Source organism: Onychostoma macrolepis, chromosome 10 (genome assembly GCF_012432095.1).
Source record: "Onychostoma macrolepis isolate SWU-2019 chromosome 10, ASM1243209v1, whole genome shotgun sequence".
Lineage (NCBI taxonomy): Eukaryota > Metazoa > Chordata > Actinopteri > Cypriniformes > Cyprinidae > Onychostoma > Onychostoma macrolepis.
This window is the reverse complement of record NC_081164.1, coordinates 14,133,688-14,154,402: the sequence shown is the minus strand read 5'-3', so window position 1 is coordinate 14,154,402 and position 20,715 is coordinate 14,133,688. Positions and strand designations below refer to the sequence as shown.

Here is a 20,715-nt window from a genome sequence, read left to right as displayed (position 1 = left end):
CAGGCGGCTGATCTCCTTCATTCTAGCAGCGGCCGCCGGAGACAAAACCAGCTCGGGCCGAAGGTAGAGACACACAACTACACCGAGTGCGGACCTGCCGCACGTACAACAGCTTTCAGCCGAGATCGGCCCAGAGAGAAAAAGCGTCTGTCAGCCAGAAGTGTTTTGTAGAGTCGGCGCGGCTCTGGCCCATTATCTTCTCACCGACGTCGTGACTGAGCCGACAGTGCCGCATTTCAGCCAGAATCGGCCCGAGTGTGCTTGCTATGTGGGTCGCACCGAGCGCTGAAGAGATAATCACCGTATAATACTACAATGAAGCGCTTTACTGTAGTGTAACAACCAAATGCATCATATACGAGATAAATAATATACACGATATAAATAAACCGACTGAAACGTTTTGAAATCACTTGTTCTACCCAACCCAGTCTCTTACTACTGCGTACCTATACAACGAGTTTGCACTTTCATTTGGCGTAGTATTTACACGCCAAAGTCACATTTTTCGTTCACACTGTACGCGAATCCCTCCCGTTAAACTTCCATTGATGGAAAATGCGTATGCATTGTACGCAGTGAATGGATTATATTTCAACGTCATCACCATTGTCCCGCCCCTTCAATCATACTCAAGATTTCATTTTGCGCAGGTGCCGCCGCATATGCAGAAATACATATTTAGGTTTTGTTTATTTATTTATTTTACAGAAGCATATTGTAGCCTACATTACTCAGTATAGGGACGAATGTTGAACTACATCTAACACTGAGCTTGCTCCTTAATAGTCGGGCGATTGCTTTTATAGTGCTAGTTATAATTCTGTCTGCTTTTGTTTTTTGGTTTGTGCTTAATGTTACGCACATTTATGTTTTTGTTTGTGTTTGTATTCGGAATAGTAAAAGTATTAACTAATAATAATAATAATAATAATAATGAATAAAGTGCAATGCCCTGGTTTTTAGTCCTTCGCTGATTCAGGAACCACCCACTCCCGCCCGGAACCCAATCAAATCGTTTAGCCGCTCATCATTATCCCGCGCCCGATGATTCTCCAGTTCAACTCGTGCGACGCCGTGCATCGTCGAAGCTGTCAATCATCACAACACAAAAGTAAGTATTTAGCCAAAAATATGAACAAATAAATAAATAAATAAATATCGTAAATGCAAGTGCTAATCGGATTTCTAATGTGTGTCAATGCTGTCAGCATCAAACGTTATTCTCTTAAGTGAGCTTGTAGGCCACAGTGTTGCCAGGCGATTAATGTCTGTTTAAAATCATTTTCATTAAATGTATTAGAATAAACTTAGTGTAAGTGTCATCTGTGCGCAAAGATGACTTTTTACTGATGCATCATATGTATTTGGTTACATTATGATGAGATCACATTACTTTATGTGCATGCCAGGCATTATGTGTCGATCACAGATGTGTGGATTTTTACAGGTCTGCACAATCATCATGTATTCTTGTTAGTGTTTATTTTGGCCAACTCTTAAATACTCTTGATGATAATGAAGATAAATTAGTCTTTAAGTATGTAGTTTTTGAGAGGTACCCACCTCTCAAAAACTACTTATTAATTTATTTATCTTAAGTTTTGTATGTGATGTCTGTCTGTTATTCTATGTCTAATTTAGTCATTTTGTGTTGTTTTTGTATAGTCAAAATGCCAGGTTCAACTGTTCGCCAATGCCCCCACTGCCGGAATAAGATGAATTGCCGAAACCGGTGCTGTGTTAAGGTGATTGTGTGTAACTAATACTGGTTCTTTATATGGTATTGCATTTATTTTAATACTCAATGTGTTTCTGTTTCTCTTCTTGTAGTGTGGAAAATTGCTTGATTTTAAACACAGACAATCAGTACGATTGGCAAAGTTTCGTGCCCAAGCCCAACAGTGGGCAAAAACAACTATTCAGTCTCGGAATCAATCAAAAGTTCTTGACAATGTAAATGTCATGGTAAGCAAAATCCAACATCCTAATCCCTCACACATTGTTCTATACAAAAACTATTAAATAAGAGGCAATATAATATAAAGATTTGTTACATATAAATACATAAACATAATACATTACATAAACATGAGTAAATTGTAATTCTTGTAAACTGACAGTTCAAATAAAAAGTAAATTGATGTACCAGATTTTAATGGGCAGAACTCTTCTAAATAAGAGTTAATCAGCATTAGGTAAAGTGCCGCACAACTGCAGCCTGCAGCAAAAAAAAAAAAAAAAGCATGTTGGCCTGAAGTCACATGAGGTTAAACAGAGTTTTTAACTGTTTCTTTCAGAATTATTTCAAACCATCTGTACTGTTTGACATTCTTGTATTTTAGATGGAAAAGCTTAAAGCTCTTGGATATGTACCTCTTCTTTTCCTGGGGAAATTTTCCAAGGCCCAAAAGTGGACAGCAGAGGCCCAATGCCCCCTTGAGTTCCCACCTGAGGGACATGGTGTGATGGAAAAAATGCTCATAATTTTTGAGCATATTTTACAGGGTAAGACATATTGGCAAGCACCAATACTTAAATGTTTGTCTAATATTTTAATGTGTAAAATACGTTCTGTAGCTATATTACATTACATAATATATATAATGTATTATATTATATTCTATATTAAACTGCACTTTTTTCTTTAGAGTTTTTTTCTTTAATGTATTTTAACATGACTTTAAGGCGGCAAAAAATATATATATTTTTCTTATAAGGTTTAACTCCAGAAAAAGAACAAGAGGTCACAGAACATAATGAGGCAGAAAGTCAGGACTTGACAGAAACTGTAGAAGATGAAGAGAACATTGTAGAAGTGGAAAGACTGGAGGATGAAGAGCAGATCAATAAACAACAGATAGAAAGTAGAAAGGAAGAACCAGAGAGGCCTGTTGAGGAAGAGAGAGACAAAAGTCCAGAAAAAGATCAAGAGGTCATCAAAAGTGATGAGAAAGAAAGACAAGACTTGAAAGAGACTGTAGAAGATGAAGAGAACATTGTAGTGGAGGATAATGTAGAAGTGAGAAGACTGGAAAATGAAGAGCAGATCGAAGAACAACAGATAGAAGGTAGGGAGGAAGAACCAGAGAGGCCTGTTGAGGAAGAGAGAGACAAAGTGACAAAAAAGACTGAACAGGCAAAGGGGTGAAGAAACAGACAGAGAAAAGAAAGTTTAATGCACTTGAGATGGAGGCAATGGAAGAGAGAAGAGAGATGGAGGGAGTCATATTAAAAGCAGATTGGTGAGTAGAAGAAAATGAAGTGAAACAAAGACTCTAGATATAGGAACATGTTGCACTCCTATTACTTATGAATGGGAGAAAGTGTAAAGCTTGTGTTATACTTTCCATGTACACCCTCCGATGACAATTTTTACGTCTCGCGGACCATAGCGGACTCGCACACACGGAAAGTATAACAGGCTTAACGCTCAACATGGAGAATTAATCCCAGCTGCCATTAGAAGCTCTGCTGCTAAAGAAATAGATAGTATTCTGAGACGTGCATGTATCAGAGATTTAATCGTAAGTTTTGTGAACAGTTTCCCCATTCAAAGAAATGACTTTTAAAGGGGCTTTGGGTAAAGTCAGTGCAATGAACAAGGAACAATGTGAACTCGGGCTCAATGAAAACTGTTCTTTGACATGCACTTGAACTAATGCTAAAAACGTTTTTTTTTTCTTCACAGCAAATCACCTGTCAACATGGCAGCAAAAAGAAAGTGCCAAAAAAAGATAGACGCAGGTATAAAATGTTATACAGTACAGTTTATCTCTGTGGTCTCAAACTCAGTTCCTGGAGGGCCACAGCCCTGCACAGTTTAGCTCCGACCAACTCCAGCTAACTCCTGCTTGGAAGCTTCTAGGGGTGCTTCTCATAATACTCAAATTCATGCTTCCTCATTTCTTTGCTTTCTTGTCCTCAAGCCTGTGACCCGAAACCGATCGAACTCAGCCACCTTGAAGGACATCTGAATTCTCTAATTCAGGGGTCACCAGACTCGGTCCTGGAGTTCCCGGTGAGTTTAGCTCCAAAGCATCGAATCAAGGTCTTGCCAGGTATACTTGAAACATCCAGGCAGGTGTGTTGAGTTAAACTCTGCAGGACACCGGCCCTCCAGGATCAAGTTTGGTGACGCCTGCTCTAATTGCACCTGAGGAGGTGAAGAACGAGGAATGAGGAAGCTTCCAGAGGAGCTAAGAGCAAGAAAACACAGGTGTATCCTATACGGAAGTTCTCATCGACAAACCTGTCGCACATATAATTTATCCTCCCCTTCACATTTGTCATAATAATTTACATTTACATTTTACTTTTGCAGTTTAAATAAATCATACATATCATATATTTTAACAGGGCATCTTGCTTTATTAATATTTATTATGAATGTCTTAAATAACAAACTTTAACAACATAAGGGCAGATCCCTTTTTCAGGTGATGACGATTTGAAGTGATGCTTGAGTGATCAAGAATATTCCAAAGTACAAATAACCTTTCCTTTGATTCTTTCATCCTCATTTTCTTTCCTTACCTCATATCCTAAGTGGGGTGGAGCTAAGACACAAGGAAAGGAAACAGGATTTAGAAATAAGAAATGCACCCTAGTAATCCTGAAGACACTGATTAGCTGGATCAGGTGTGTTCAAGTAGGACTGGAGCAAAACTCTGTAGAGCTGTGGCCCTCCAGGAACCGAGTTTGAGACCAGTTTAGCTCTTTAGCATTGTTAAACTATTACAGGTTGTCATCTGTTTGGAAAGTTCTCATAATATTAATGTTTATATTTGTTGTTTCAATGCTGTTTAGATTTTTAAATGTTACATTTGTTTTATGTTCTCTGTTCAAGTTATTAAGTAATTAATTCACTTCTAACCAAATTTTACATTTATACAGAATGTCCATTCCATGCATCTCTGGACACATTTGCTGTGGATTTTGTTTCTAGGAGGCGTCTCAGAAAGGTTGGCATTAATCAGTATCTACAGTCTGTTAATGTGTTTAATAATACTGGTGACCTTTTCCTCTACAATAAATGAATGTAATACATTTATCAATGTAAATAATTTGTTTTTGCTCCAAAACTACGGATCGATGAGTATTCCAAAATTTGGCTCTGTTGTAATGTTAAAGACCCCACACTGAATGTAAGGTAATGTGTCTTTTTTGGCAAATGTACATCTGGAATGGAATTCTTAGTCGCTTAGTAAACCTTTTGCATGCAAGATATTGGACTCATTACAGTATGAGTACAGACAGTGCAAACGAAAGTGCATGAGGTAGAAGAGAAGCACATACAGTACACAATCAATAAATAAACAACATGAAGAACTGTATTAATTTATGTATTAACTGAATTTATGTATTACTGTAAAGATTTAGAGTACAATTTTCTGTACAGTAGTGTACTATGAATATAACATATAATCTATATAACATTTAAAGTACAGGTGTGTATTTCCATTGCTTTTGAATATGGTAACAGCAGTTGTTGAAGTTGTTCTTCAGTGGTAAGAATCCTGAATGATGAATTGGAATTCAAATTCAAAGTCTGCATGCTTTGACAAAATCTGCTTTAGTGTGTTTTTGCAAGTGTGGGTAACGGCAGGTTGGCGCATTGTGTTTGGAGACAGGTTGGGGCATGCTAAAAGGTAATGGTGTGGTTAGGGGTTCGATTCTGTTGTAGCATTCACCTTTCAGCACACCACCTTTCGGCACACCCATTACTCCTGCATGCAGCTACCTTGTCTCTGTTTGTGTGCTGGTGGTGTGGCTGTACCACAGTAACAACGCAATGTAATGATGATTTTTGTAATTGGCTGTTTTTTCTTGCCTAATTTATAGGGACGTAAAGAGGTCTTGGTGCATTGGTTGCCATGTCCATCCTGGTAAGAATAAGTAAACCTACATGCCAATTAATTAACTACTGTAATTTTCTCATGTATTGGTTGTTGTTTTTGCTTTTTTTTCAGTAAGAAGACATGGCCACCCACCTGGGAGCCTGAGGATAATGTTCAACTTACCCTCAGTCAGTGTTAATTACATTACCGGTACATAATGACAGTTTGTTTGTTTGTCCATTTGAGTTCACAGTTTCTGTTGTAGTGGACAAATAAAGGTTTGTGTTTTCACTATGTGCAACTTGGTCTTCTATTTATATATTTTGACCTTCAGAAACACAAAATTATGTCTGAAATATCCAGGATTTTATCCCAGCTACCTCAGGCCAAAGGCAGAGAATCACCCTGAACAGATGACCAGTCTTTTACAGCGATGGCACACACAATATAGACAATAGTTCCTGATTAACCATAACTGCCTATTTTTGGAGTGTGGAGGACACTGGTGCACCGAGGAACCCCCCAGCAACACTGGGAAAACTATCAATCAAGATGGGCTCAAGGAAATATGAAGTGATTTGTTGTATTACATTGTCATTTTTTAATACTGTATAAGCCCATTGTGTATGTGTACAGTATAATATACACAATTAAATAACTATTCTTAACCTTAGTCCTTGTCAATTCAGTAAATATATAGATATGAACAACCATATTCTCACTAGAGTAGAGGCTAGATGTCCAAGGTATGTTGTCTTTTTTTTTTTTCAAGGGATGACAATGCTCTTTATTAAAATCATGCACTGCATTTGTATCTCTTTTGCTGCTTTCTTTTTTTATTTGCATTAGAACAGGACAAAGTAGGACATACAGAGAAACAGTACAACATAGGAGAAAACAGTGCTGTAAATAGAAAGCAAATCTGACAATAAACAAGCTAAGACAAAACAAGAGCACAAACAATCAAATTAAATTTACATGTAATTATGTGCAGTGTTGGTGTGACATTATGAATATGAGTTGTACACCTCTCTCTATATATATTTTTTTCTCTTCATTAAGGACAGAGGGAAGAAGAAGGAAATAATTCAAATAATAAAAGTATAGTTGAGTAGATAATTGGATTATAAAGCAGAAGAAAAATAAACAAACATGGGGGGAGGGGGTTGATTGTTGGTGCTGAAGTTGAGGTGGTACGGACTGGTCATTGGAGTGGAGCAGCAGGGCATAACAAGGTACTTTATTAAGGATTGTTGTCTTATGCAAGAACATAGACAATGATTGCTCCAAATGGGCCCAGTGAATTGAATTTAGAAAGTGACATACAACTAACTTTATTTACAGTAATTTACAACACAAATGCATAAGATATTTAGTGCAGTAAATACCATATTAAAAATGCAAAATATTTACCCTTGTATAGTCAAACAATGCTTTTAATAATACAAAACAGAAAGAAAGAAAAAATCAACTAATGGTGCCTGCACATCCCTTTTGAGCAAATCAAATGGGGTGACAAAAAGTTCTAGTTAATGCATAGTTATGATGATAAAGAAATTGTGTGAGGAAGTAACTGTTAGTCAATTTTATGGTAATATAATTAAAGCAGATGATGATGAAAAATAAGCTTTTGATGACAGGACTTGCACTACACAAGACCTTGCAATGCAGATGGGTGAAGGTGTAGGGTTTGTGAAGGGAGCATCAGAGGTAGTGGGCAACAAAATGAGTTTCCTTGGTGTTTGAAGGCAACTGAAGTTCAAAAGATAATTGTGCATTAGGAAGATCATAACATAACCAATCATAACCAAAATCAATCTGACTGTAATGATTTATTTGTTTGCCAGGCTAAAATGGTGTCTTCAGTCTCAGTTTATAACAAAGACACTAGATCCTTCAGAGTATCATGAAAACCATTACAAAGTTTGCAGGAAAATCTAAGGAGAAGAGTCTAAGACTCAAAAGTAAAATGTATTAATAATTTCTAGAGGATTCAAGATACCTCAACAATGGAAGAGAATGGCTTTGATAAAAGAGAAGCTACATCATCCTTATCCAGTGTGGGGCCCTGCTTGTACTCAACTCATGTTTTCTCATTCTTCAGGTCAAAAGGAACAACAAAAGAGTGCCATTGTATTTTGTAATTTAATAATCACTGCCATACAAATCAGTAATAATTCAAATAAACACAACTGGTCTTCACAGGCTGATTTTGTACTAATTTAGTACTAATATTAATGAAGCCTTGATTGAGTACTTTATAGTATACAACATGATTTGCTTACGGATATGCTTACTTTAACTGATTAAGTTTATGCATTTATAAACATTGATAAAATAGGCCACTTTCTGGGTGGATTTTCACACTCTCCTGGTTACTTACATTAGGACAGCTCTAACCCTAACCCTAACCCAAGACATTATTAATGAAATGCTAATTCAAGATTCTTGATTGTGGCACAAGATCTATATGTAAACTATATGTAGAGATTTGTATAATCTAAAATGCAATTGTTGTACATATTCTTTATGGATTATGTAATCAGATTCCAGAAATTAAGCAGGCCTACTTGTAATTAGATTATATTACATTTTAAAAGCATAAAAGCATAGTTTTTTTTAATTCTCCGTAGTGTTTATATTTTAAAAATCTTTTTTCTTTTTTTTTCCCGAAAAAAAGCCTACTGATTATTTACATTCAGAGGTCTACACCTTCCAGGTTTGTGGAATAGCACTCACAGACTAGCCACTAGTCATGTGTCTATCACTGAAAACTAAGCAAAACACAGTATTTGATCACTGGATTTACAGAAATCATTTTACTTTTAACAAGTGTTTTCTCAACATTGCATATCTAATAAACTCGTGATAGAAACATTATTATTATTTGAATTTTTGACCATGTATAACTTTGTCTTTTAAACACATTAAAATTTACAAATTCGCGTGATTTAATATTTACATGTAATGCAGGGATTCTCTAAAATCTTTGACAGCTGAACCTCTTTGACCTAACATATTTGCTTGAAGTACGCTCTGAGATTTTTAGTTAATAAGTTAGATCAATGATAAAATTAAGTCAAGAAGTTTTATTCTCTAATGTCTATTAATGGTCACATGACAAAAATCAAATACTTTTTAGTGTCTTATTTTAAATTATTTAATTTTGATTTAATTTAATTACTTTATAGCTTTTCAACACCATCTGGGAAACCCTGACATAATGTAACATTTAATGCACTTAATGTTAACAAAGAATAGCATATATTTTCTTATAATATATTGCAGAATTATCTGCAGAGAATTATCATACAAAATCTGCCTGAACAGAGATTAAATCAAGGAGATAAAAATACAAGACTGTTTTTGTAGATCAATATTTTGCTTACAGTGGGGAAATACATGTATTATGTAAACACTTTATCTACAGTATATGTAAACATATCCTTATACACTTTCCCGTCCATGTAAGATGTAGGCACACACTGCAAAACAACTGAAACTGAAGGTCTTCCAATTTTCTCTTGAGAAGGCACAGTAGTCCATTGGAGCTCCCCTCTGATAACTCGAAGTCACTGTCTACATAAAAAAAAAAAAAAAGGAAAACATTGGAAAAGATAAATAAAATCATTCCTAAGTTTTAATTCCAGCAGTGCATTGGTTATTGAATTTTGTTATGGCTACTCACTGTTATTTTGTATTTCAACAGAGAGATCCCTCAGGGAACATTCAGCTTCCTTCAGTGATTGCCAGTGTTGCTTGACCTCTATCACGATGATCTGCTCCTCTTCCTTCAGTCGGGAAAGCAACATGAACCGGTCAAAGACCATCTTCTTAGTTGATAGGTTGCTTTTATCTGCAATTAATTAAGGTTTAAAATTACCACCTTTAGACCTTTAACTGTCACTCCCATTTTTGAACATAGACGTGAAAGTGCACTATCCAAACCTAAATTTTTATAATCCATGAATGAAAATATTTTGTAATATGATTTTGATGAACCATTTCCATGGTAATGAAAAATCTGATTTTAATGATGATTTCTAAAGCGTGATAGGGAAAAAGGCAATGAAGAAAGAGTTTTTGTGACAAAGGTCATAACTCCTTTTATGTAGATTTTTGAGGTCCACTCTAGTCATAAAATAATCTATTACTTTTCCTACGTAATTTGTAAAACAATGGTAAAATATCTATTTAGGAATTGGAAATGATCCGCTGCGAGGAGTTCGCCCACAGAAGGAATCTGGTGGACTGACTGTTCATTGAATTCTTTAATGGCAGCTGCCAAGGTCGACTTATCTTCATTAATTCTTCTTCTTATTCTGTGCCTTCTTTTGTTGCTATCTAATAAATCAACAACATACATTATTACAGCACTCATTCCTTAGCTATGTGAATTACATTTCTATCATCATATTAACTGACCTGTCTGATGGTACAGATTGCTTTTTCTCAGCTTTATGCTGACAAAGGCCTCGAATTTTGCCCTCAAGTCCAGCGTCGTCCTTCGCTCTTGATACTACATGCCAAACAAAGAAATTAGCCTTTGCGAATTAGATATCTTCTGTGCAAAACATTTATAATAGAAAATAAATGATTACATAAAAAATTAAAACAGGCCCTTCAACATGTATTACCTGCAGCCCACTGCTGGACATCACTGACCCACTGCTGAATGTTATCGTCGCTGACATTAAGCTCAGCCTGCAGACTTGCAAAGCTCTCTCTTTCTACTTTCAGCCTTTCGGTTGTCTAAATACATATCAAAACACTTTAAATTAAGTTGATAAATGTTTATAGTAAAACAATGTATGCAATAGTAATAATTGCTAAATAATTGTAAATGTCCTTTTTTTTTTTTTCATTATATAAAAAGTATATTTGCATCAGTAAAATACCTTAACGTATCTTTGCGACAAACTTTTAGCCAGATTTTCAGATTTCCGTTTGTTCCATGCAGAAGCAAGAACTGTGAGCATGTCTGAACATGCTATTATTAGATAGGTGGTCAAAGCAAAAATATTGTTAGTCATGATTAATTTATACTTAGAAATAATATGTTAAAAGTAGTGCAAGTAGTAAAGAAAGATATTCACCAGCTTTGGACATATATTTAGTGCAGACTGCTGCTCTCGACAAGAAGGAGTTGACCTGCTCCACCTCTTCTCCGATTGTAAGACCAGCTCCCTTTTGATTTCTTCCGGACCATTTTATCTACCAAAAAAAAAAAATAAAAAAAAAAAAAGGTTGTTGAAATAAAAGTGAATGTCCATACTTCAAAAATATGTTATGACAGAATCTTACCTCATAACTCCACTCATGTGCTTTGGCATGCATAACTGATAATAGTGGGCGCATATTTAATAAAGGGCTTAGCTCCGGACAGTGTCCCACCGCTCTCTTTAAGTATGGCCAGTACTTGCAGGCAACATCGGAACAGAAAAATGCCACATTTTCCTTCGAGAGGGTGTTTTGAAGGAACAGGGGATAAGCAAATATTTCCCCTCTAAACATATTTAGGGCTTTTAAAAGTCCTCCATGTCGGCAAACAGCAACCTCAAGGCCTTCCTCATCAATCTTTGAGGCTGACTTTTTCGCTGACTCCTTTGCTGCTGTCCATTGAGAGGAGCCACAAACCCCTTTACCTGTGGACTAAGATATTACATTAAAATTAGTATTAATGTTTCAATAATGGTAGCTGGACTGGAATATACAATATGACAATAAGTTAAGGGTTATTACATGCTTGGTCTTTTCATGAACATATTCCACAAAGGATGAAACATCATCATCTTTCATTATAAATGTGCCATCGAAGTAGCCCTTCTCTGTCCTTGATTTTATAGAGAAAGAGAAACATGATATATACAGTTAAGTATAAATAAAATAAATTTTGAAAAATAAAATTTACCAAAAATAAATAAATACATACCGTGTGCATTATGGAACCTGTATAGCTTCCTGTTACCATCCACTGAGACTGCATGCATGGATGGACTGCAAGCGGGACATTTAAATGGTTGGGCACCACAAAGCCTCTCAACCTCATGCTGGGCAAAGGTCCATTCCAAGAAGGCTTTATGGAATGTGTCTCCACATATTTTACCATTCTGTTGAAATAACCAAACCAATCAATCACTTTAAGGAATAAACAGCATGTAAACAGTACATTGAATAACAATATTTACCCTGCCATTGTACTCTGTTGTGAATAGACCTGGAGTGAATAGTTTTAAGTCCAGAAAAGACCTAAAAAGTTCAGCCTCATATACAGTATCAAAATGTATAGAGGCTGGCCAGTACCCAGACATGAGGAGATTACTGAGTTCCACTGTCCATGTTTTCCCACAGCATGAGCACTCCAGAGATGGAAGAGTGAGATTGTACAGTCCTGATAAAAAAAATTATGTATCACAACAGCTCTCAACTTCTTAATAACAGATATTACATGCAAGCATTGCGTTTTCTTATATTCCTTCATGTGCTCTTTTCATAAAGAGAAAGAAAATACATTTTTGCCACTGGTCACTCTGCATGAACTTTCTGAACAGGCACAGATTTTCTCTGGCAAATGTAGTGGAAGATATCGGACTAAAAAAGCAAAAGCAAAACAATGATAAACAACTCCTCAGCAAAGAATTCATTTAAAAGTAGAATGTAATATATAATTTTAATGATGAATTATAATTTTACCCTAATGAACAGCCATTTAAAATATTCAGACTGAAAAGAATGATGGGACACATGAAAAGCATACCCTGTTCAGAGAACTCAAATGTTTCAGAATGTCTCTTCACTGCAGTGGTTGGACACAATGGCTTAAAGAACCCATGGACCATAGACTCCCTGTTATGAAGAGGTAGGTGCTGATGGACATCTCCATCACACAGGGTGCATAGATACTGCCTAGGTAGACAGTCCCTGCACCGTACAATGGCCTCAGCAGTTAGACAGTGTTGGCAGATGCATTCCTGAACATATTCAGCCTCCAAAAGATTCATAATGAAGGACTCCCTTGCAATGTGTCATTTTTCATGGCTAAGGGATTGCCGCTTCTGCCAGGCTGTGGCCAAAGACACCTCTTCAGGCTGAAAACATTCATCATTAAGGATATGCTCCAATTCTTCAATGAGTGAGGCTTCATTGAAAGAGAAACAGTGTTATAGTCACAATACAATCCATTTTTATGGAGATATTGTACAATGATCTAATTTATATAAAAAAAAAAAAACATGCAATTATGTAAGTTGCAGCTGGCAGAATAAACAATTTTATAAACAGTTACCAGTTTCTGCTCGATAAACAAATCCCTCTTGGATGGGTACACTGGAAGGAGCTTTAAACAAAATAAAATGTGAATACATAACGATTTGAGGTTCTTTATATCTAGTTCTGTAAATAAATAAATGCACTTGAAGATTAAAACAGACTGCACATAGCTAAACATTTATCAAATAGGGAGAAAAGACAAATCACAACTGAAAATAACAATATATTTAAATGATAACTGTAAATTCTCAGCTGTCTCACCATGTTTAGGGGCTGCTCTTTTCAGTTTTGATGTTTTTGCAGTTTTTCTTCGAAGTGGCCTTACCACATTCCCATTTGTGTCCCTTCACCTCCACTTCACGGTCGTGGGATGTGGCTTAGACCTTTTGGCTTGATTATTTTCCTCTTTCTAAATTGCAAATATATTTTACAGGTTTTTAAATTAGTTTACACTTACCTTTCATGAATAATATATTAGCCTATATAACTATTCAGTATATAGTTCACTATTCTGTAGTTTTCTTTCAAATATTTTACAGAGAAAAAGAAGTCAAAGTAAATTATTATTCAAGATACAATTTCTAAATTTACCAGCATATGATCAAGAAACACATCTCCAAGAAGATGTGCTGCTTCTAAAGAGCCTCTGGACATTCTGCTTGAACAAATGTAAAATAGGGAGGGAAAAATAATTAAAAGAAATTCAAAAACAAGTTGGGTTAAATCAGGATTACAATGAGTTGATTAATCCACACATCTGTGATCGACACATAATGCCTGGCATGCACATAAAGTAATGTGATCTCATCATAATGTAACCAAATACATATGATGCATCAGTAAAAAGTCATCTTTGCGCACAGATGACACTTACACTAAGTTTATTCTAATACATTTAATGAAAATGATTTTAAACAGACATTAATCGCCTGGCAACACTGTGGCCTACAAGCTCACTTAAGAGAATAACGTTTGATGCTGACAGCATTGACACACATTAGAAATCCGATTAGCACTTGCATTTACGATATTTATTTATTTATTTGTTCATATTTTGGCTAAATACTTACTTTTGTGTTGTGATGATTGACAGCTTCGACGATGCACGGCGTCGCACGAGTTGAACTGGAGAATCATCGGGCGCGGATAATGATGAGCGGCTAAACGATTTGATTGGGTTCCGGGCGGGAGTGGGTGGTTCCTGAATCAGCGAAGGACTAAAACCAGGGCATTGCACTTTATTCATTATTATTATTATTATTATTATTAGTTAATACTTTTACTATTCCGAATACAAACACAAACAAAACATAAATGTGCGTAACATTAAGCACAAACCAAAAAACAAAAGCAGACAGAATTATAACTAGCACTATAAAAGCAATCGCCCGACTATTAAGGAGCAAGCTCAGTGTTAGATGTAGTTCAACATTCGTCCCTATACTGAGTAATGTAGGCTACAATATGCTTCTGTAAAATAAATAAATAAACAAAACCTAAATATGTATTTCTGCATATGCGGCGGCACCTGCGCAAAATGAAATCTTGAGTATGATTGAAGGGGCGGGACAATGGTGATGACGTTGAAATATAATCCATTCACTGCGTACAATGCATACGCATTTTCCATCAATGGAAGTTTAACGGGAGGGATTCGCGTACAGCGTGAACGAAAAATGTGACTTTGGCGTGTAAATACTACGCCAAATGAAAGTGCAAACTCGTTGTATAGGTACGCAGTAGACTGGGCTGGTTTTCCAGTCTCTCTAGAAGTATGTTATGATCAACAGTGTCAGTGATATTTTGCCTGAATCAGAATTGAAGCGAATATCATTTATTATCTTAATAAGCGCTGTCTCTGTGCTATGATGTGCTCGGAAACCAGACTGAAAATTGTCCAGGTATCCATTTGAGTTTAAGTAGTTGTTCAGCTGATTAAAAACTACCTTTTCAATAATCTTACTTATGAAAGGAAGATTTGATATTGGTCTATAGTTGTTCAACATTGTGTTATCAAGATTGCGCTTGCAAGATTTTTCAGAAGGGGCTTAACAACTGCAGTTTTCAGGGAGTTTGGAAAAGTCCCAGAAAGAAGTGAAGCGTTCACCACTTCTAAGAGATCTGCTTCTAAACAGTTAAGCACACTTTTGAGAAAAGATGTGGGAAGTGTGTCAAGATAGCATGTTGACGATGTAAGGTGCTGTACTATTTCTTTCAAAATTTTGCTATTAATTGCTTCAAAAACAGACATAGTCACTTCTTTTTGAAATTGCAGTCGAATCTGTGTGACCTCTGCAAAAGTAGATATGCCAATCTCCTTTCTGATATTATTGATCTTCTCAGAAAAGAAGGAAGCAAACTCATTGCATTTACTGTCGGAGAGCATTTCACTGGGAATTTGACTTGGGGTTGTCAGTCTCTCCACAGTAGCAAAAAGAGTGCGAGAGTTGTTTAAGTTACTGTTTATAAGGTTTGAGAAGAAGGTCTGTCTAGCTGTGGCTAGTTCCACATTGAAAGCATGAAGGCTGTCTTCATAGATGCTATAGTGAATTTCAAGTTTTGTCTTCCGCCACATCCGCTCAGCTTTTCTGCATTGTCTTTTCATACTCTGAACTGCTGTTGATTTTCTCCATAGTGATTTTTGTCTGCCATTCTTCTTGCAGACCCTTGCCGGAGCAATATCATCAATAACATTCTTAACTTTTGAGTTAAAAGAATCCAGGAGAAGATCAACAGAGTCTGCAGAAATGTTTGGTGTTAAAGATATAGCCTTCATAAATAGCGCACTAGTGTTCTCGTTAATGCATCTCTTTCTGACAGAGACAGATCTAGATTCAGTGGTAACAGAGATCAATATATCAAAGAAAATACAGAAGTGATCAGATAGTGCTACATCCTTAATAACAATGGATGAAATGTTTAGACCTCTACTGATGAGTAAATCTAGAGTGTGTCCACGATTGGGTCCATGCACATGCTGGGTCAGATCAAAAGTGTTTAAAACAGTTATAATTTCTTTTGCAGTTTTGATTTCTGCATTATCTATGCGAATATTAAAATCCCCTGCAATAGTAAAACAGTCAAACTCTGAGGAAATCATTGATAACAGTTCTGTGAACTCTTCAACAAAGGCTGGAGAGTATTTTGGAGGCATGTAAATAATGATGAACAGAATGCGTGGAGCACCTTTCAGCACAATACCTAGGTATTCAAAGGACAAATACTGACCAAATGACACTTGCTTGCATTGATAAACATCTTTAAATAGAGCAGCTACACCTCCACCTCTCCTAACAGTCCTGCAGACACTTGTAAAATTAAAGTTAGGAGGGGCTGTTTCATTTAGGACTGTTGCACTGCAGCTGTCTTCAAGCCATGTTTCATTTAGAAACATAAAATCCAGGATGTTTGTGGTTATTAAATCATTGATCAGAAATGATTTATTTTTTAGTGAGCGAATGTTTAAACATGCTAACTTGATGGAATTATATTTTGTCTCTACAGCAATCTCAGTTTGACGCATTATAGGCCGCAGATTAGATGGGTCAGCCGTACGGCTTGAGAAGGCCTTAGACTTTCTATCACGTGATAAAACAGAAATATAGAAGGCTACAGGCACACTGGGTTCCCGCTTGTTCTGTGAACATTTGTGATTGTTGCCGCTAATATAGCGGGGACCCGACACATATCACTGAGAGCTGTTATCAGTTGTTTTTGGTTCACCTACAGCCGATGGAGGAGGGTTTGGGCCCTGGCGTTGTGGCAGCGGTCGAAGAGCTCTCACAGGAGGAGGAGGGCGAGCTGGGCCTGCAGTCTTTGGTAGTTGTGGGGCATACACCAGTTCCTCTATTTTCTGTGAGAAGCTTAGAAGTGGAGATTCTGGAGAGAGAGATAGTGTGTCTGGTGAGATGGGCTCTGGCTCTGGTGTTTCCGGTGGCTGTGAAATGTTGTCCTGGCTTCCCTGGCTGTTTTCCAGATAGTTGTCCTTGGGTGCTGAGTCTTGGAGCTGTTGTAGTACGTCACAGTCTGTCTGTGAAGAGCTTGTTGGGCAGGGCTCAGCCAGGATAGTTTCCATGAGGAAAGTTTGTTTTGGCTGCGTGGTGTTATCAGTGTCCTTGTGGGATGTGTCAACCACAAGATGACTCTGAGGCTGACATGAAGTCCTGTGGTCACTCATACTCTGTCCAGGTGTGTGTGTGACATTGAGGCTGAGTGGATTGGCACACACAACTGAAGGATGACGGAGGGAGAAATAGATATTGTCCTTTAGGACTCTTGCACCAAGTTTGTTTGGGTGGAAGCCGTCCAGTTTAAACAGTTGTCTATGGCCCCAGAAAATATTGAAGTTGTCGATGAAGTTGACTCCTTTTGTACTGCAGGTTCTTTGTAGCCATGTATTCAGCCCAAGCAGCCGTGAAAACATGTTAGTTCCCCTTGCTGGGAGTGGTCCACTGATGAACGACTGAACTTCAAGTCTTTAAAGTGTTTCAAAGAGTTCACTGAAATCCTTCTTAAGCAGTTCTGACTGCTCTTTCCGAATATTGTTCTTCCCCACATGGATGATGATTCGATTTGCAGTCTTGTGCTTCATCAGAATGTTCCGAAGTTCCTTGTTCACATCAGAGACGGTTGCTTGAGGAAAGCAGCATGTAGTTGTAGTCCTGCTACTGATGTTTCTGATAATAGAGTCGCCCACTATCAGAGTCCTGGGCTCGGCTGCGCTCTGAGCTGAGTGCCACTGTCTGCTCGACCTTGAGCGCCTGTTAGTAGCAATGTTAGCTGCTAGCTAATTCGATCCATGTTTTGTCACATTTGGGGATTCCTCACCCACATTCATTAATGCTTCAAATCGATTCTCAAGATGTATAGGGGGTTGTAGAATGCCAGTGTTTACAAGTCTTGTCATAGCTGTATCTGGGGTAGAGGATGCTACCGCAGCAATACGAGATACTCGTGATAATCTGATGTCTCGAGTGCCATTGGGTCTCGCTCCCTGTTTGTGCCATCGATTAATCTGTCGATCAGCTTGTTCCTCTACACTTTATATAAACTGTTGAGATTCACTAGATTCACAGGACTCACCGGCTGTATGCTGAGGGGGTCCGTGATGACGATCTGCTGTGTATTCCACCTGTTTTGGATGTCCAGCAAGTAACTTTATTTCAAGAACCGCAATCCTTTGTAGAAGTCTGTGGCAGTTCATGCAGCAAATTGATTCCATAAAGGGCATTTTCTTTCCCGTCTGTTTGAATGTAGGCAGCTGTGTTTTCCCGTCTCCAGAATGTAAACTGCTGGCAGTGGGAGGCAAAGAGTCTTCTTTTTCTAAAAACTGTGTTGTTTGAGCACTGTGCTGATATGCTGAAGTTAAAATCTTAGAGAAATCTGAGAAAAGTACATAAATAGGGAGCGAAGCGCAGAGCAATAAGCAGGGGCGTCCGAACAGTAGCGAAGCCGGAAGCGAAGTGAGTTAAATCATCTTGTTTAACATCATCTAGAAGGTTGTCCAGGACCACAGCACTTGACCCCTGAGGCTTCTTGACATTTAACTCAGTTTCAGGGGCACTTTTATCTTGAGGTAAAATAAAAAAATTAGACAACACAATAATTCAACATTGTTGTGTATCATTTTGAAACTATGTAAGTGATCTTTACCGCTGAAAACAAATGTGTTAATAAATTACATCAGCAATAACAGTAGGATAATCCAATAAAATTAAGCGGCCACAAACCAATGTCCAGATGATCTATTATTTACTTACTTGGTTCCTGATATCCACATGCCTGTTTCATCTGATACCACATAAACGTAAATAATTTACAATGAATGTAAATGGAGAACACATCTGATCAAGTGGAGTTTATCTGTTTTGTTTTGTTTTCTCCTACAGTATTTTTTTGAACAATATATAGAGAAACGACAACAATCTTTCTACACAATCTCTAAAATACATCCAAATATCTACTAACAGATTATTTTTATTTTATTTTTTTAATAAACCAATGCTCATACACAACAGTGCTGGTCATAACAAAACATTTTAACTTGCATCAATAAAAAGTAATATAAACATTAAAATGTGTAATCTAAATAAAAGAATGAATGAATAAAAAAAACAAACATGAAATTGTTGAAAAAGAACACATCTACCACATAGTTGCCTAAAACACATTAATCTGGTACATTTCGCAGTTTCTAAACAACAACTATTTAAGACAATAGTAGATGTAATTTTTAAAGTTTGCAGTGAAATTACAATAAGCAGCTAAAACATAATCTGTTACAGTCTTCTATTAGGTTCAGCAAATAATAATAATAATAATAATAATAATAACAATAGTTCCTCTTGTTGTTGTTTGCAACATTTCTAATCCTGACTGCATCCCTGAAGAGATTAATGCAAATAAGTATAGCTAATTTTGGATTTTGTGAAAGATCTACTCACTCTTTGTCCCCTGTTGTCTGCCTGTTCCTCCACATTGCTGGGTTTGTACACTTTCAACTTGATTTGCTGATTGTCATTGGTAATAATGTGTAATAATCTCAGACTTGAACAGGAAACAATCAGATTCAGATACATCACAACACTTTAAAACAAAGACGGAGAGTAGTAACTATGATAACAGCAGTAACTACGACATCTGAATGAAAGATTCACGGATTATGATTTTGCATAAATTTGTCCCACAAAACCTGAAATTGTATTAACAGGTTGATTACATTACATGCTATATAGCGCAAAAAAAAAAAAAAAAAAAAAAAGTTATGTTAACGTTGCACTTGTTTTGTGTTTAGCACTTACTGAGATAATTTAAACAGAATCGTAGCAGATTTGCTCATGTCATCATATTGCACTGCACAATCTCTTCCCTGAGATTTTTTCTTGCTCTGAAAGTAAATCTGACGTCTATTTTTCACACTTTCAGGGTCTTCAGGCCTCCAGTCTCCCTTTACAATAAGGGGATCAGGATATTCATCCATCGTGTTCCTTCTGGTCAATGAGGAAATGACTTGTGAGTAAGTGTTTATAGTGTAGTTCATCATGCCCTCCTATTTTTTTCCCCTTCTGTTTCTGCATCACTTTACAATGTAACTGAAAGTGTGGCTTGTTCTTAACACAGGGACGATTATAGCGGCTGGGCTAAATTTTCTAGTTAGGACTGTGCCACATCCAAAAATTCATTAGTGAAAATCAAGATTAAACTGTGCAATTGAACATTTCAGGACACATTGAAAATTGATATATAATAATTATGACAACTAGGTCAACCATTTTGCATTTAATGACTTTTGCAATTAACTAATGCCTACCCAGACAGCAACATAATTTTGGCCCAGATCCAGCCCACATCTGGCCCGTGTGAAATCCATGCGGGCCAGATGTGGGCCAGATCTGGGCCGACACTGCTTGCTGTCTGGGTAGTTTTGGGGGGTAAGACTGTTCAACAGAGAACCAGTATGATATATTTTAATCAACATGACATAAGCAATTGATAACACAGCAAACAGCAGGCAATTGTACATAATTGTATGAATGTCAATTTGTTCAAAATAATAAGAAATTACTATGATATACACAAGTGAGAAGGTTGAACAAGTAGTTTTGAG

General features: G+C 36.9%; 2 protein-coding genes across 12 annotated transcripts; one reads left to right on the top strand and one right to left on the bottom strand.

Moving 5' to 3' along the window:
- Nucleotides 1-6,517, top strand: LOC131548006 (trichohyalin-like). Of its 6 annotated transcripts, XM_058788854.1 has the most exons (11): nucleotides 1-1,114; nucleotides 1,669-1,748; nucleotides 1,834-1,968; nucleotides 2,346-2,508; nucleotides 2,721-3,245; nucleotides 3,692-3,747; nucleotides 3,930-4,221; nucleotides 4,550-4,641; nucleotides 4,897-4,964; nucleotides 5,845-5,888; nucleotides 5,973-6,165. In XM_058788854.1, the coding sequence occupies exons 1-5, from the start codon at nucleotides 1,048-1,050 to the stop codon at nucleotides 3,149-3,151; spliced, it is 876 nt and encodes a 291-aa protein (XP_058644837.1). In that variant the 5' UTR covers nucleotides 1-1,047; the 3' UTR covers nucleotides 3,152-3,245; nucleotides 3,692-3,747; nucleotides 3,930-4,221; nucleotides 4,550-4,641; nucleotides 4,897-4,964; nucleotides 5,845-5,888; nucleotides 5,973-6,165. The 6 variants fall into 6 exon arrangements, with proteins under 6 accessions (XP_058644837.1, XP_058644841.1, XP_058644838.1 ...); XM_058788858.1 differs by lacking the exons at nucleotides 3,930-4,221; nucleotides 4,550-4,641 and adding an exon at nucleotides 6,204-6,517 and having other exon boundaries at nucleotides 5,973-6,028; XM_058788855.1 differs by lacking the exons at nucleotides 3,930-4,221; nucleotides 4,550-4,641 and adding an exon at nucleotides 6,175-6,517 and having other exon boundaries at nucleotides 5,973-6,050.
- A 2,470-nt stretch (nucleotides 6,518-8,987) lies between these two features.
- On the bottom strand, nucleotides 8,988-16,962 carry LOC131548005 (uncharacterized). Of its 6 annotated transcripts, none has more exons than XR_009273078.1 (16): nucleotides 16,837-16,962; nucleotides 14,180-14,326; nucleotides 13,701-13,767; nucleotides 13,371-13,518; nucleotides 13,126-13,176; nucleotides 12,598-12,978; nucleotides 12,029-12,231; nucleotides 11,773-11,950; nucleotides 11,583-11,674; nucleotides 11,145-11,492; nucleotides 10,937-11,054; nucleotides 10,739-10,830; nucleotides 10,478-10,592; nucleotides 10,266-10,359; nucleotides 9,529-9,696; nucleotides 8,988-9,419 (listed from the first exon to the last, which is right to left on the bottom strand). XR_009273078.1 is itself a non-coding variant. In XM_058788852.1 (15 exons), exons 6-15 carry the CDS (start codon nucleotides 12,839-12,841, stop codon nucleotides 10,181-10,183), a joined length of 1,488 nt encoding a protein of 495 aa, XP_058644835.1. In that variant the 5' UTR covers nucleotides 12,842-12,978; nucleotides 13,126-13,176; nucleotides 13,371-13,518; nucleotides 13,701-13,764; nucleotides 14,180-14,326; nucleotides 16,837-16,962; the 3' UTR covers nucleotides 9,710-10,180. The 6 variants fall into 6 exon arrangements, 1 of the variants encoding a protein (XP_058644835.1); XR_009273075.1 differs by having other exon boundaries at nucleotides 13,701-13,764; XR_009273076.1 differs by having other exon boundaries at nucleotides 13,701-13,764; nucleotides 16,833-16,908.
- Between the last annotated feature and the right edge of the window lie 3,753 nt (nucleotides 16,963-20,715).

Bases quoted from the DNA above. Each gene is read 5' to 3' on its own strand.
- LOC131548006 (XM_058788858.1), top strand. From the start codon at position 1,048: ATGATTCTCCAGTTCAACTCGTGCGACGCCGTGCATCGTCGAAGCTGT. The intron at 1,969-2,345 runs GTAAGCAAAATC...CTTGTATTTTAG, and splicing joins TTGACAATGTAAATGTCATG to ATGGAAAAGCTTAAAGCTCT. The intron at 2,509-2,720 runs GTAAGACATATT...TTTTCTTATAAG, and splicing joins TTTTGAGCATATTTTACAGG to GTTTAACTCCAGAAAAAGAA.
- LOC131548005 (XM_058788852.1), bottom strand. From the start codon at position 12,841: ATGAATCTTTTGGAGGCTGAATATGTTCAGGAATGCATCTGCCAACAC. The intron at 11,951-12,028 runs GTAAATATTGTT...TTATTTCAACAG, and splicing joins CAACAGAGTACAATGGCAGG to AATGGTAAAATATGTGGAGA. The intron at 11,055-11,144 runs GTAAGATTCTGT...TTTTTTTGGTAG, and splicing joins CACATGAGTGGAGTTATGAG to ATAAAATGGTCCGGAAGAAA.